Here is a 14,048-nt window from a genome sequence, read left to right on the forward strand (position 1 = left end):
ACACACACACACACACACACATTGATCCAGCAGAGAAATGCAGTAAACCACTGTGTCGTGCCTAGCTGCCTGCAAGACACTTTCTTCTCTACTTTCTCCTCCTTTTAGTCCCTCTTTCATCTCCCTTATTCCCTTTTAGTCCCTCTTTCTCACTCCTTTATTCCCATTTAGTCCCTCTTTCTCACTCCTTTATTCCCTTTTAGTCCCTCTTTCTCACTCCTTTATTCCCATTTAGTCCCTCTTTCTCACTCCTTTATTCCCATTTAGTCCCTCTTTCTCACTCCTTTATTCCCATTTAGTCCCTCTTTCTCACTCCTTTATTCCCATTTAGTCCCTCTTTCTCACTCCTTTATTCTCTTTTAGTCCCTCTTTCTCACTCCTTTATTCCCATTTAGTCCCTCTTTCTCACTCCTTTATTCCCTTTTAGTCCCTCTTTCTCACTCCTTTATTCCCTTTTAGTCCCTCTTTCTCACTCCTTTATTCCCATTTAGTCCCTCTGTCTCACTCCTTTATTCTCTTTTAGTCCCTCTTTCTCACTCCTTTATTCCCTTTTAGTCCCTCTGTCTCACTCCTTTATTCTCTTTTAGTCCCTCTTTCTCACTCCTTTATTCTCTTTTAGTCCCTCTGTCTCACTCCTTTATTCTCTTTTAGTCCCTCTGTCTCACTCCTTTATTCTCTTTTAGTCCCTCTGTCTCACTCCTTTATTCCCATTTAGTCCCTCTTTCTCACTCCTTTATTCCCATTTAGTCCCTCTTTCTCACTCCTTTATTCTCTTTTAGTCCCTCTTTCTCACTCCTTTATTCTCTTTTAGTCCCTCTGTCTCACTCCTTTATTCTCTTTTAGTCCCTCTGTCTCACTCCTTTATTCCCATTTAGTCCCTCTTTCTCACTCCTTTATTCCCATTTAGTCCCTCTTTCTCACTCCTTTATTCTCTTTTAGTCCCTCTTTCTCACTCCTTTATTCTCTTTTAGTCCCTCTGTCTCACTCCTTTATTCTCTTTTAGTCCCTCTGTCTCACTCCTTTATTCTCTTTTAGTCCCTCTTTCTTCTCCCTTAGTTCCTTTAAAAAGCGTTGATGTTAGCTTTATTGTTTTTCTGTATTGTAGAGCACAGATGCTCTATAACTGAATTGTGAAAGGCTTGTAAACAATGGAGAATGTCTATGAAATTAGATTTGATTGTTTTAGGGTTTTTAACATTTACATATTTATTGGTGAGTAGTATGCTAATGTATTTGCAGCAGAACTGCAATTCGATGATGCTGTGTGTGTGTCTGTGTGTGTTTGTCTATGCGTTATGCATTTTGTTTTATACATTTGAATAATATTACTTGTGGGAAAGGCCTATTGTTATGAAAAGTCTAAATCTATGTTCCTCTTCTTTAGTATTAAATTGAATAATCCTCATTGCTAATGGATATTTCAGTGTATCATGTTACCTTGAAGTGATGGCATATCTTCATTTTTTTCAATATATCTCTTTTACACAGCTCATTTTGAAACCAGACCTAAAGTCAATTAATTAGAAATCCTTAGGGAATACGTGAAAGGGATTAACAATTTGTAATATTTTGTCATTAGCTGTTTTAATGCAAATGTCTGTTTTTTCTCATTTTTTCTCCTGCCCACTCTTTCTCCTGTCTTTATCTTTCCTTCCCTCTGACTTTCTGGATCTCTCTCTCTCTCTCTCTCTCTCTCTCTCTCTCTCTCTCTCTCTCTCTGTCTCTCTCTCTCTCTCTCTCTCTCTCTCTCTCTCTCTCTGTCTCTCTCTCTCTCTCTCTCTCTCTCTCTCTCTCTCTCTCTCTCTCTCTCTCACACACACACACAGGTTCTCTGCCAAACTGAAAGGGAGTTTTCCTCCATCTCTGTCGCTGAGGGAAACGGTCATTAGGGGCCATGAGTTGTTGCTGGGGCTACCATCATTGTATCCCTCCGACGCGGAACACTTAAAATGGGGTCTATGTTACCAGCTACCATGGCTGCCAAGCGGCAAGCCATGCTCTAATCGCCTAGGCAACAACCTATCTGTGACCTACGACTTCCTGTCTCTACTTCCTGCTCTGGCCACACCCCTTCCTTACCTGTCCCCCAACCTGATTTCAAACTTGCCTGCTTCCTTTCCTAATATTCTCCCCTTTCCCTTATTTTCTTAATAAGATAACCCCTCCTATCCTCCCTTCCTCCCTAACCATGACCAAAAGGTTTCTCCACCTCCCCTCCATCCCGCTCTCCCTATCCCTCTCTCCATCCATCTTCCTCTACCTTCTCCCCCCATTACTTCTTCTCCTCCACCTCCCTGGGTCCGTCCGGGGGGACTGCTGGCTGATCGAAGGGGATAAAGGCTACGTGTGGCTGGCCATCTGCAGTCAGAACCAGCCCCCGTACGAGACCATCCCCCAGCACATCAACAATACGGTACTGTTATGTTTTATATGATAGAATATATATTATGCTATACAGCCTACCCCTAGCGGTAATTGTAAAATCTGTCATTTTAATGCCAATGCTGGTTTTGCTCAGTGGGATGTTCCTTTTCAACCACCGAATAACATCACCAAGAGTTAGTACAATATAGAATTGAAACAGTATTGGGGCTGGAACAGAGCCTCGAGGAACACTAAAACGTACCTTACTTTTCAACCACCGGTAGTTCATATGTCCTATAGGAACCACCATAGTTTGGCAAAGCTAAAACGGAATGTTTTGTTTATGCTAGCTTACAAATACTAGCTCACTGTTTTGTTATACTACTTTACAAATGTTGAGCCGTTTGATGAAAAAAAAATGTCTCGTTCTTTTCAATTAGATTTTATTCGATTTATTTGACCATTTGATAAACACCGCGTGGATACAATGCATTTAAAAAAGTTGACAAATTATTTCCATTGTGGTCCTCTTTCAACCCAACTTTCAACAGAAATGCAAAGCTAACACTAAATGTTTCCTTATGCTAGCTCGTGAATGCCGAGCCATTTGATATTAAACAAGTTCTCGTTCTTTTAACACAACAGGTCCATGACCTGAGGCTGAATGAGAACAAGCTGAAAGCAGTGCTATTCCACTCCATGTATCGCTTCACCAACCTCACGGACCTCAACCTCACCAAGAATGAGATCTCTTACATAGAGGACGGGGCCTTTACCCATCAGGCCAACCTACAGGTAAGGGATTTGATTGGTTGGTTGGTGGATGTGTTGAGAGGGAGGGATTTGATTGGTTGATTGGTTAGTTGGTTGGTTGATTGATTGGTTAATTGGTATGTTGGTTGGTTGATTGGTTAGTTGGCTGGATGACAACGAGATCTCTTACTTCAGGGATGGGCAACTCCTCTGGGGCCTGATTGGTGTCACACTTTTGCCCCAGCCCCAGTTTACATACAGTAACTTGGAAAGTATTCAGACTCTGACTATTTCCACATTGTTTTACGTTACAGCCTTATTCTAAACTTGATTAAATTATTTTTTTGCCTCATCAATCTACACACAATACCCCATAATGACAAAGCAAAAATAGGTTTTTAGAAATGTATGCTAATTTATTAAAAATAAAAGATGTCACATTTACATAAGCATTCAGACCCTTAGCTCAGTGATTACAGCATTGATTCTTCTTGGGTATGATGCTACAAGCTTAGCACACCTGTATTTGGGGAGTTTCTCCCATTCTTCTCTGCAGATCTTCTCAAGCTCTGTCAGGTTGGATGGGGAGAGTTGCTGCACAGCTATTTTCAGGTCTCTCCAGAGATGTTAGATTGGGTTCAAGTCCAGGCACTGGCTGGACCACTCAAGGACATTCAGAGACTTGTCCTGAAGCCAGTCCTGCGTTGTCTTGGCTGTGTGCTTAGGGTTGTTGTCTTGTTGGAAGGCGAACCTTCGCCCCCAGTATGGAGCAGGTTTTCATCAAGGATCTCTCTGTACTTTGCTCAGTTCATCTTTTCCTCGATCCTGACTAGTCTCCCAGTCCCTCCCGCTGAAAAACATCTCCACACAATGATGCTGCCACCACCATGCTTCACCGTAGGGATGGGGCCAGGTTTCCTACAGACGTGACGCTTGGCATTCAGGCCAAGGAGTTCGATCTTGGTTTCATCAGACCAGAGAGTCTTGTTTCTCATGGTCTGAGAGTCCTTTAGGTACGTTTTGGCAAACTCCAAGCAGGCTGTCATGCTTTATACTGAACTTTGGAGCTCTTAAGAATGGTGGAGTCCACTGTGTTCTTGGGGACCTTCCATGCGGCAGAATTTATTTTGGTACCTTTCCCCAGATCTGTGCCTTGACACAATCCTCTCTCAGATTTCTACGGCCAATTCCTTTGACCTCATGATTTGGTCTTTGCTCTGACATACACTGTCAACTGTGTGACCTTATATAGACAGGTGTGTGCCTTTCCAAATCATGTCCAACCAATTGAATTTACCACAGGTGGACTAAAAGTTGTAGAAACATCTCAATGATGATCAATGGATGCACCTGAGCTCAATGTCGAGTCTCATAGCAAAGGATCTGAATACTTATGTAAATAAGGTACTTCTGTTTTAATTTTTAAGACATTTGCAAATATTTTTTTTTAAACAGTTTTTGCTTTGTCATTATGGGGTATTTTGTGTAGAAGGCTGAGGATTTTATTTTGATCAATTTTAGAATAAGGTTGTAACGTAACAAAATGTGGAAAAAGTCAAAGGGTCTGGGTACTTTCCGAAGGCACTGTACCTGACCTCAATAGTCAGTTAATCAGTTTAGAATGCAATTAGTATAATCAGCTGTGTTCGCTAGGGATGGGGGAAAAGTGTGACGCCACTCCGGCCCCTGAGGACTGGAGTTTCCCATCCCTCTTACATAGAGGATGGGCCTTCACTGATCAGGCAAACCTACCTGTCAGGGAGGAATGGGGTTTTGATTGGTTGATCGGTCGGTTGTTTAGTTGATTGTTAGTTGTTTGGTTGTTGGCTTGATTGGTTGACTGGTTTATTGATTGATTCGATTGACTGATTTTACTTGACTAATGCATGTTAAGGTTATATATTAATACAAAACCATTTAGGGTTAACGCAATAAGTCAAAAGGAAAATCTCAAACAATACACTCTTCTCCATGTTATAGATCAATACTTTGACCAGTGTGTTATGTAAGTGATAAGTGGCATCATTTGAGACAAAGAGTTACTGTATTTCCCATGTGCTCCCTTCATCGGACTGGTTACTGGAAGTATTCGCAAAGAAGAAGAAACCGTTCTCCAGCTTCATTTAACAGCCCAAGTACATGGAAGCCATCATTTGCATTAGAACCAGAGTCCATGGCACACAAGGATGTTGCTATTTGTACTTACTAAGATGGAGGAAAGGCCAAGTACTTACTGTATTCCCACTGTATTCCCACTTACTGTATTCCCATTCTCCATGCAGTGCACTAATTCAAAAAGCAGTCTTTTCATAGGGAACATGGTGTCATTTGAGATTCCAAAGTCTTACTGTTACTCCATTGTGGTCTCCTCTCATCCTAGGTCCTCCAGCTGGGTTACAACAAGCTGACCAACCTGACAGAGGGGATGATGCGTGGCCTGGGCCGCTTGCAGTGCCTCTTCCTCCAGCACAACCTCATCGAGGTCATTGACAACAAAGCATTCGAGGAGTCCAGCTCCAGCCTCAGCAGCATCGACCTCTCGTCCAATAAGCTGGCCCGGATTGATCCGTCAACTTTCACTGTGCTAAACCGGTTAATGGTCTGCGAGCTAGCAGGAAATCCTTTCCATTGTGGATGTGATCTGTATAGTTTTCTTACTTGGTTGGAGGCATTTAATAACGTGACCCATACATACGACCGGCTGCAGTGCGAGACCCCTGGCGAGCTGTTTCTCTACCCGCTCCTGAGCCCCGTGGCCGGGCACGGACGCAGCGCTCGCACCATGCTCTCCACCATCTGTCGCGACGGCATGATCATACCCGGGATCACGTCTCAACCTGGCACCGACTGGGAGGGCTCCGGGATGGGCCCGGAGATGGACGGCCGGGCCGGGCCGTATCATCAACCGACAGCTTCGTCCACGGCTGACCCCAACTTCAACCCCAGCATCAAACTCCAGTGGGTCACTCTGTCTGCAGCCAAGCTGTTGGTCCAGATCCCTAAACCATACAGCAAGATGTACGTCCTGGTCCAATACAACCAGAGCTTCGTCTCGGACATCCAGAACCTCAAGGAGAAGAAGGAGAAGGTGACGTTGGTGGATCTCAAACCTCACACCAACTACACCTACTGCGTAGTGTCTATAAGTAAAAACCAGCGCAACAACCACACGTGCATCTTCTTCGCCACGCGAGAGGCTGGCCCTGACGACCACCACGCCAACCCGTCAACCATGACGCATTACATCATGACGATCCTGGGGTGTCTGCTGGGGATGGTGATCGTGCTCGGGCTTGTCTACTACTGCCTGAGGAAGCGTCGGATGCAGGAGGAGAAGGAGAAGGAGATCAGCGTGAAGAAGACCATCTTGGAGATGCGGTAAGAGGGACAGACCCAATGTATTATTTAGGTTTCTGAAACCCCAGCTCTTTATTCTATGTTATTTGACATTATTTTACTCATCTCTTTTATAGCCTTATTGTTTTTTATTAATCTCTTTCATTCCATGTTATTGTTGTTACAATAATGTGTGTTTGTGATTTAAATGCACTTTACTTCATTAAAGTTTGATTCGAGGTTTAAATAACTCGGGACTCATAGGTAGATGTGTTGCACCTGAATTGCATACAGCTATTTTACCTGAGATGTAAAATATTTTATTCTTATGGATTTTATCCTTGGATTTTATTTACAGGTATGGACCGGAGGCTGCAGCACAGGCAGCTAACGACCCGGCAGCCATGCAGCATCTCCAGGAACAGGCCCAGAACCAGGGGCACCACGGAGGTCACCTCCACGGAGGAGGGGGTGGCGGGGGTAATAAACTTCCCCCCTCCGCCTCCTCCAGCTCTGGCATGCTCCACGGTTCGGCCAACACCACCTCCTCCCGCCTCTCGACGCTCCCCCAAGTGGAGAAGATGGCCACAGCGTTCGGTGAAGCCATGGCAACCAATAAAGGAAACTATATGGATGTGAGGACTGGGGCAGGATTATCGGGAGACGGTGGAGGATTATTACTAGCAGGGGGAGGAGGAGGAGGGGGGGAGGCGATACTGGTGGCTATGCGAGGCATCAACGGTTGCAGTGAAGATGGAATGGACGTTGGGAATGATTCGGATGACGACGGACACGGATCTGCGTCGGAGATCTCGACGATCGCCATGGAGGTCGACAAAGTCAACCAGATTATCAACAACTGTATCGACGCGCTCAAGCTCGACTCCCTTGTTGCGACGACAACATCTGGTGACAACCCTACTTCTCCTCCACCTGCTTGTATCACCTCCCTCGCTCGGAACCTCATCCCCCTCTCCCAAGGCCTTGCTGACACCTGCCAGATGCTCGCCTCCTCTCCCAAAATCCATGCCCCTCCCGCGATGACCCCCATCCCCCTCGTCATGCCCCTCTCGGAGCGTCCCGGAATCAGCGGAGGGGGGTTTCTCTCGCCCCCCTATAGGGACCCACCACCGGCGAATGCCGTACGACCCTTACAGAGGCAGCTGAGCGATACAGGTGTGGTGGTCATGGGTGCTGGGAAGAACCGATGTAGCGTGTCCTCAGCTGGAGGATCCATGAAGAGCACTAGGGTCTTCAGTCTGGATGTCCCGGAGCCCCGCAGCCCAGGCCCCAACTCCTGTCCTCCATACCCAGAGAAGGGGAGCCCTGTTGGGTGTGGGGAAACCATGGAGAGGCTCCCTCTTGTGGGTGGAAATGGTAGTGGTTGTGGTAGTGGTGGTAAAGGAAACGGGATGGGTTGTGGTGGTGGGAACGGAATAGGAGGAGGGGTTAATGAAGGTGGGGTGAATGTCAATGGAGGTGGGGTGGGTTGCGGAGGGGGAGGAAGAGGAGGGGGAGGACCGGGAAAGCAGCAGCAGCATCATCATCTGGAGGTACATCCAGACTACCACTGTTCTGAGCACAGGCACTCCTTCCCCGCCCTCTACTACGAGGGAGCCAACGACTCCCCCTCTCCCTCCCCATCCCAGAAGGCCTCCTTCCTCAAACCCCTGGGACGTACCAAAAGGGACCCTGCCGCCTACTCCCAGCTCTCCCCTTCCCGGCACCACAACTACTCTGGCTACTCCTCCAGCCCCGAATATTCCTCGGAAAACACCCTTCGAATCTGGGAGAGGTTCCGGCCACACAAGAAAGGCCCCCGCGACCCTCGCGAAGAGGCGACGTATATCGCTGCAGGCCACGCCTTGAGGAAGAAGGTTCAGTTTGCGAAAGACGAGGACCTCCATGATATCCTCGACTACTGGAAGGGGGTGTCGGCCCAGCAGAAGCTGTGAGAGATGAGGAAGAGGTGTAACCTAGAGGATGGCATACAGAAGGAGAAGACAGTGATGTCATAATTCTCAAGAACTCCCAGACAGTGAATGGACCTGAATGACACAACTGCAACTGGTGGCTAACATGTGTACTTCCTGGTCTCTTTTATGACATCATCTGTCTTCTCATTCTTTAACTTATCCTAGGGTGTTACAACAGCAGACTCTGACAGGGATGAGGAGGATAGTAGTGGAAGTTATGGGGGAGACATTATGTAGTAGTAGTAGTAGTAGCATGACACCGGGTATTGGGTATTTTCTACAGTTCCACAATGGAACTACAGGGGTTCCACAATTCTACAAGTCGTTCCACAGAAATTCCACTGTTCCATTGCGGGTTCCATCCATGGTTCCACAAGAGTTCCACATTTCTACAATGGTTCTATAGAGGTTCCAAAGTTCCATAAAGGGTTCTATAATGTCTCTGTAACGGTTCCGTAGGGGTTCTATAGTGGTTCTATAAGTTTCAAAGTTCTACATGGAGTTCCATAATGGTTCCACACTGAGCTTCTAAGCGGTTCCACATTCTCTTTTTTTCCAGGTTTGGATAAACAAAAAAACAACAATATATCAGATTTCCTTTTGCCTAGCACTTTGGTCCTTGCAGACTACCATAGAAAGACAGAGCCAGGGTAATGAGGACTCAGTAATGACTGCAGAGTCTTGTCACTAGCAGGTGTCCTAAGACTCATTACAACATATCTCCCAACAACAAGCAGCAGCATTACTCGGCTTAAACCCTGCTCCCTTAAACAGCACAGCTCATAATCCCATCAACATTCAATTCATTCACTAAACACTGGTTGCATCCCAAGTGGCACCCTATTCCTTATTTTGTGCACTACTTTTGACAAGGGCCCACAGGGTTCCCATAGGGCTCTGGTCAAAAGTAGTGAACTATATAGGGAAAAGGGTGCCATTTGGGACGCATAGTCATTTCACTCTGCAGCCCACCACCTGCCTCCCTAGCAGCGCCATTTAGAGAGATAATTGAAAGGGGATGAGGAATTAGCAGTGTTTGCCTCAATCTCTTCTTCCTTCGGAGGAGTGGGGAGAGATGAGGGGGAGAGGGAGGATGGAGGGGAGAAGGAGGACAAGGAAGAGGGGAGGGGGAGGATATTAAGCGATTCTTATCGTGTTAATTGTTCTCGGCTGTAGTTAGCCCCGGAACAAAACAGGTGGAGATGCTAGCGTGGGTGGACACACACCGAGAGGTGTGTGTGTGGACGGTGGGAACCAGGCCCTGGAGCCCCTCTCTGTGTTTAGCAGGAGCGTGCTTATCGATTGGAAACACCTACACATGTTTTACAGAGCGTGGCATGCTATTGGGGCGCTCCGCCATTTTGTTTTCTCCTTCTTCTTGGCCTTTTCTAAATCAGACATGTGGATTGAGCAGATACATTGCATTCAGATAGCAAACAAGGAGGAAGGGACGTCTACATACACACACACGCATGCACACTCTCAGTGTGTGTGTTCAGATTACTATGAAGTAAGCCGTTTTCCAGACCTACTTGCTAACATTTCCCTGGCTTCGAGCCAATTTGTTATTTACAGGTATAGCATTTTTTTCTTTTGATAAGAAAGTCAAAGCTTCCTTCAGGGGAAGATTAAAATTAGCATTTCAATAGCGCTAGTCATGCAAAAACCACTTTAGGCTGGGTTAGGAGAGGTGGAGAGAGACGAGTGTTGGCTCCCATATTGAAGCAGAAGGTAATCATGTCGGAGTAGAGAGAAGGTTCCTAGCAGAACACACAGACCACACAAGAAGTTACAGCTGAAATTAAAGACATTGCTAGTATGGTGATGTTTAGAAAAGCTAGAGTTCGCAAGGGTTCATGGTCTATTTTAGAGGGAGCGAGAGCGAGAGAGAGAGAGAGAGATGGATCTCTATGGAGAGGTCAACGAGATCATATAGCAGAGCCAAAGATATAAAGAGTTAGTAAAAATCCATCTTCAATGTTGGCAGCAAATGTTCCATACAAAAAACATAGTGCCAAATATGCTATTTATAGTGGCAATAAATGAACATAGCCCAATTGTTATATTTTGTATTGGTCTTTTAACCAATCATATCAGCTCTTTTCACATCTGATTTTTTCAGATCCAATCTGGTTTGACAAGATAAAAATTTGTGACAAAAAAAAATAATAATTGTGTTTCCTGTTTAAACGCATACTCTGCCTGGTTTCTGGTCTATATGGAGTTGACAGAGGTTATACAGTGCCTTGCAAAAGTATTCACCCCCATTGGCGTTTTTCCTATTTTGTTGCATTACAACCTGCAATTTAAATAGATTTTTACTTGGATTTCATGTAATGGACATACACAAAATAGTCCAAATTGGTGAAGTGAAATGAAGAAAAAAAACTTGTTTAAAAAAAATAAAAACGAAAAAGTGGTGCGTGCATATATATTCACCCTCTTTGCTATGAAGCCCCTAAATAAGATCTGGTGCAACCAATTGCTGTCAGAAGTCACATAATTAGTTAAATAAAGTCCACCTGTGTGCAATCTAAGTGTCACATGATCTGTCTTAAGATCTCAGTATATATACACCTATTCTGAAAGAGTCTGCAACACCACTAAGCAAGGGGCACCACCAAGCAAGTGGCACCATGAAGACCAAGGAACTCGCCAAACAGGTCAGGGACAAAGCTGTGGAGAAGTGCAGATCGGGGTTGGGTTATAAAAAAATATCCAAAACTTTGAACATCCCACGGAGCACCATTATTAAAAAATGGGAAGAATTTGGCACCACAACAAACCTGCCAAGAGAGGGCCGCCCACCAAAACTCACGGACCAGGCAAGGAGGGCATTAATCAGAGAGGCAACAAAGAGACCAAAGATAACCCTGAAGGAGCTGCAAAGCTCTACAGCGGAGACTGGAGTATCTGTCCATAGGCCGTACACTCCACAGAGCTGGGCTTTACGGAAGAGTGTCCAGAAAAAAATAAGCAACATGTTTGGTGTTCGCCAAAAGGCATGTGGGAGACTCCCCAAACATATGGAAGAAGGCATTCTGGTCAGATGAGACTAAAATTTAGCTATTTGGCCATCAAGGAAAACGCTATGTCTGGTGCAAACCCAATACCTCTCATCACCCTGAGAACACCATCCCTACGGTGAAGCATGGTGGTGGCAGCATCATGCTGTGGGGATGTTTTTCATTGGCAGGGACTGGGAAACTGGTCAGAATTGAAGGAATGATGGATGGCGCTAAATACAGCGAAATTCTTGAGGGAAACCTGTTTCAGTCTTCCAGAGATTTGAGACTGGGACGGAGGTTCACCTTCCAGCAGGACAATGACCCTAAGCATACTGCTAAAGCAACACTTGAGTGGTTTAAGGGGAAACATTTTTAAATGTCTTGGAATGGCCTAGTCAAAGCCCAGACCACAATCCAATTGAGAAGCTTTTGCCTTGATGTATGGGCAAAAATCCCAGTGGCTAGATGTGCCAAGCTTATAGAGACATACCCCAAGAGACTTGTAGCTGTAATTGCTGCAAAAGGTGGCTCTACAAAGTATTGACTTTGGGGGGGGGTGAATAGTTATGCACGGTCAAGTTTTCCATTTTTTTTGTCTTATTTCTTGTTTGTTTCACAATAAAAAATATTTTGCATCTTCAAAGTGGTAGGCATGTTGTGTAAATCAAATGATACAACCCCCCACAAAAAAAAACATTTTAATTCCAGGTTGTAAGGCAACAAAATAGGAAAAATGCCAAGGGGGTGAACTCTTTGGCAAGCCACTGTATTTTACATTAGCTACATGTCAATTGTGCCCCTCTGCTAACAGAGGAGTGGCGCCTGCTATAGACCAAAATGCTCTCGTAACATGGATACACTGACCAGGGAGATGGTTACCCCCGGTCAAAACACAAAAATGGCTGACAGGAGTGAACAGAGATGGTTTTGCTGTTCACTGTACAGTATGTGGTCCTTTCTATGCTGTTCTCTGAATGTGCAAACATGGAAATTGAATTTTGATAACGTGGATGGAACTTTAAAAAGGGGGGATCTATATATATATTTATTTCAATTGGTTGATCCTTCCATGCCCATACTGTGGACTGAGTTATACGATTTGTTGGAAGATGGAGCAAGGTTTGGTGATGCCTCTAGATCTGAGGACTCATTTGACCCAATATATTTGATGTACTTTAATGGATGCCTTAGTGCTACTTATAGACCTACAGCATACCAGTCTGGCCTTTGTGTAACATATATTACATTTAGTTCTAAAATATATATTTAGGTTTAGTGTAATAGATTCTTTAGCGATACTTTACTTTAGGCCTACCGCATCACAAATATATTTGATTTATATTATTTATTTTATATTTGATATAGTCTAATGGATGATACAGTATGGCCTATCTCTGGACTCATTTGACCCAATATATTTGATGTACTTTAATGGATGATACAGTATGGCTTATCTCTGGACTCATTTGACCCAATATATTTGATGTACTTTAATGGATGATACAGTATGGCCCATCTCTGGACTCATTTGACCCAATATATTAGATGTACTTTAATGGATGATACAGTATGGCCTATCTCTGGACTCATTTGACCCAATATATTAGATGTACTTTAATGGATGATACAGTATGGCCTATCTCTGGACTCATTTGACCCAATATATTTGATGTACTTTAATGGATGATACAGTATGGCCTATCTCTGGACTCATTTGACCCAATATATTTGATGTACTTTAATGGATGATACAGTATGGCCTATCTCTGGACTCATTTGACCAAATATATTTGATATAGTCTAATGGATGATACAGTATGGCCTATCTCTGGACTCATTTGACCCAATGTATTTGATGTACTTTAATGGATGATACAGTGCTACTTATAGACCTACCAGTCTGGCGTTGGTACAAAATCTATTAGATTTAAATATCATATATTTTGGGGGGATTACATGTAATGGATACAGCATCACGGTATTGACCTATGACTCCTTGCACTCTGCTTGAATTAACGTTAATTGGCGGCATTCTGATCTGCTCATCCGTTCTGACTGGAATCATGAATCATTGCTTTGTTGGCATATTCTTATCCTTAGAATGACATTACTGACGTATAATGATATTCATAGACTCATTATATGATCTCGCTATTTCCGTCTCTCTCTCTCTCTCTCTCTCTCTCGCTGCAAGTCTCCAGTCTTTCCTCTCTTCCGCCCACTCCCTCTCTCCATCCTCTCCTCCCTCCCTCCACTCCTCCCTTCATTCCCTCTGACCCACTTCTGTTGGCTAATATAACCCAGCAACCAGCAAGCACAAAAAGACAACAACATGTAATTCACTCGCTTCTCTCGGTTTTTCATCCCTCCCTCCACCCTTGTCTGGTTTAATGGTCCAAATTTATTTGCAGAGGAGGTGTCTGCATCCCAAATCCAACCCTGTTCCCTATTGCCCTACGTTTGACCAGGGCCTATAGGGTTCCTATAGGACTCTGTTAGTAGTGAGCTATTTAGGTATTAGGGTTCCATTTGGGCCGATTGCGAGGTGTCAGGGCCAATGAGGGGAGGTCGTGGGAGCCATGCTAATATGCTGATATTATTAACTCTGCCA

The 14,048-nt window shown here is 44.6% G+C and overlaps 1 protein-coding gene across 1 annotated transcript; it reads left to right on the top strand.

Annotated features, from left to right (window-relative positions):
* The first annotated feature begins 2,188 nt into the window (after window positions 1-2,188).
* LOC115191198 (protein phosphatase 1 regulatory subunit 29-like) lies at window positions 2,189-9,007 on the top strand. Its single transcript, XM_029749138.1, has 4 exons — window positions 2,189-2,413; window positions 3,010-3,159; window positions 5,498-6,495; window positions 6,812-9,007. The coding sequence occupies exons 1-4, from the start codon at window positions 2,189-2,191 to the stop codon at window positions 8,406-8,408; spliced, it is 2,970 nt and encodes a 989-aa protein (XP_029604998.1). The 3' UTR covers window positions 8,409-9,007.
* Window positions 9,008-14,048: the final 5,041 nt, after the last annotated feature.

This window comes from Salmo trutta, unplaced genomic scaffold (assembly GCF_901001165.1).
Source record: "Salmo trutta unplaced genomic scaffold, fSalTru1.1, whole genome shotgun sequence".
Taxonomy (NCBI): domain Eukaryota; kingdom Metazoa; phylum Chordata; class Actinopteri; order Salmoniformes; family Salmonidae; genus Salmo; species Salmo trutta.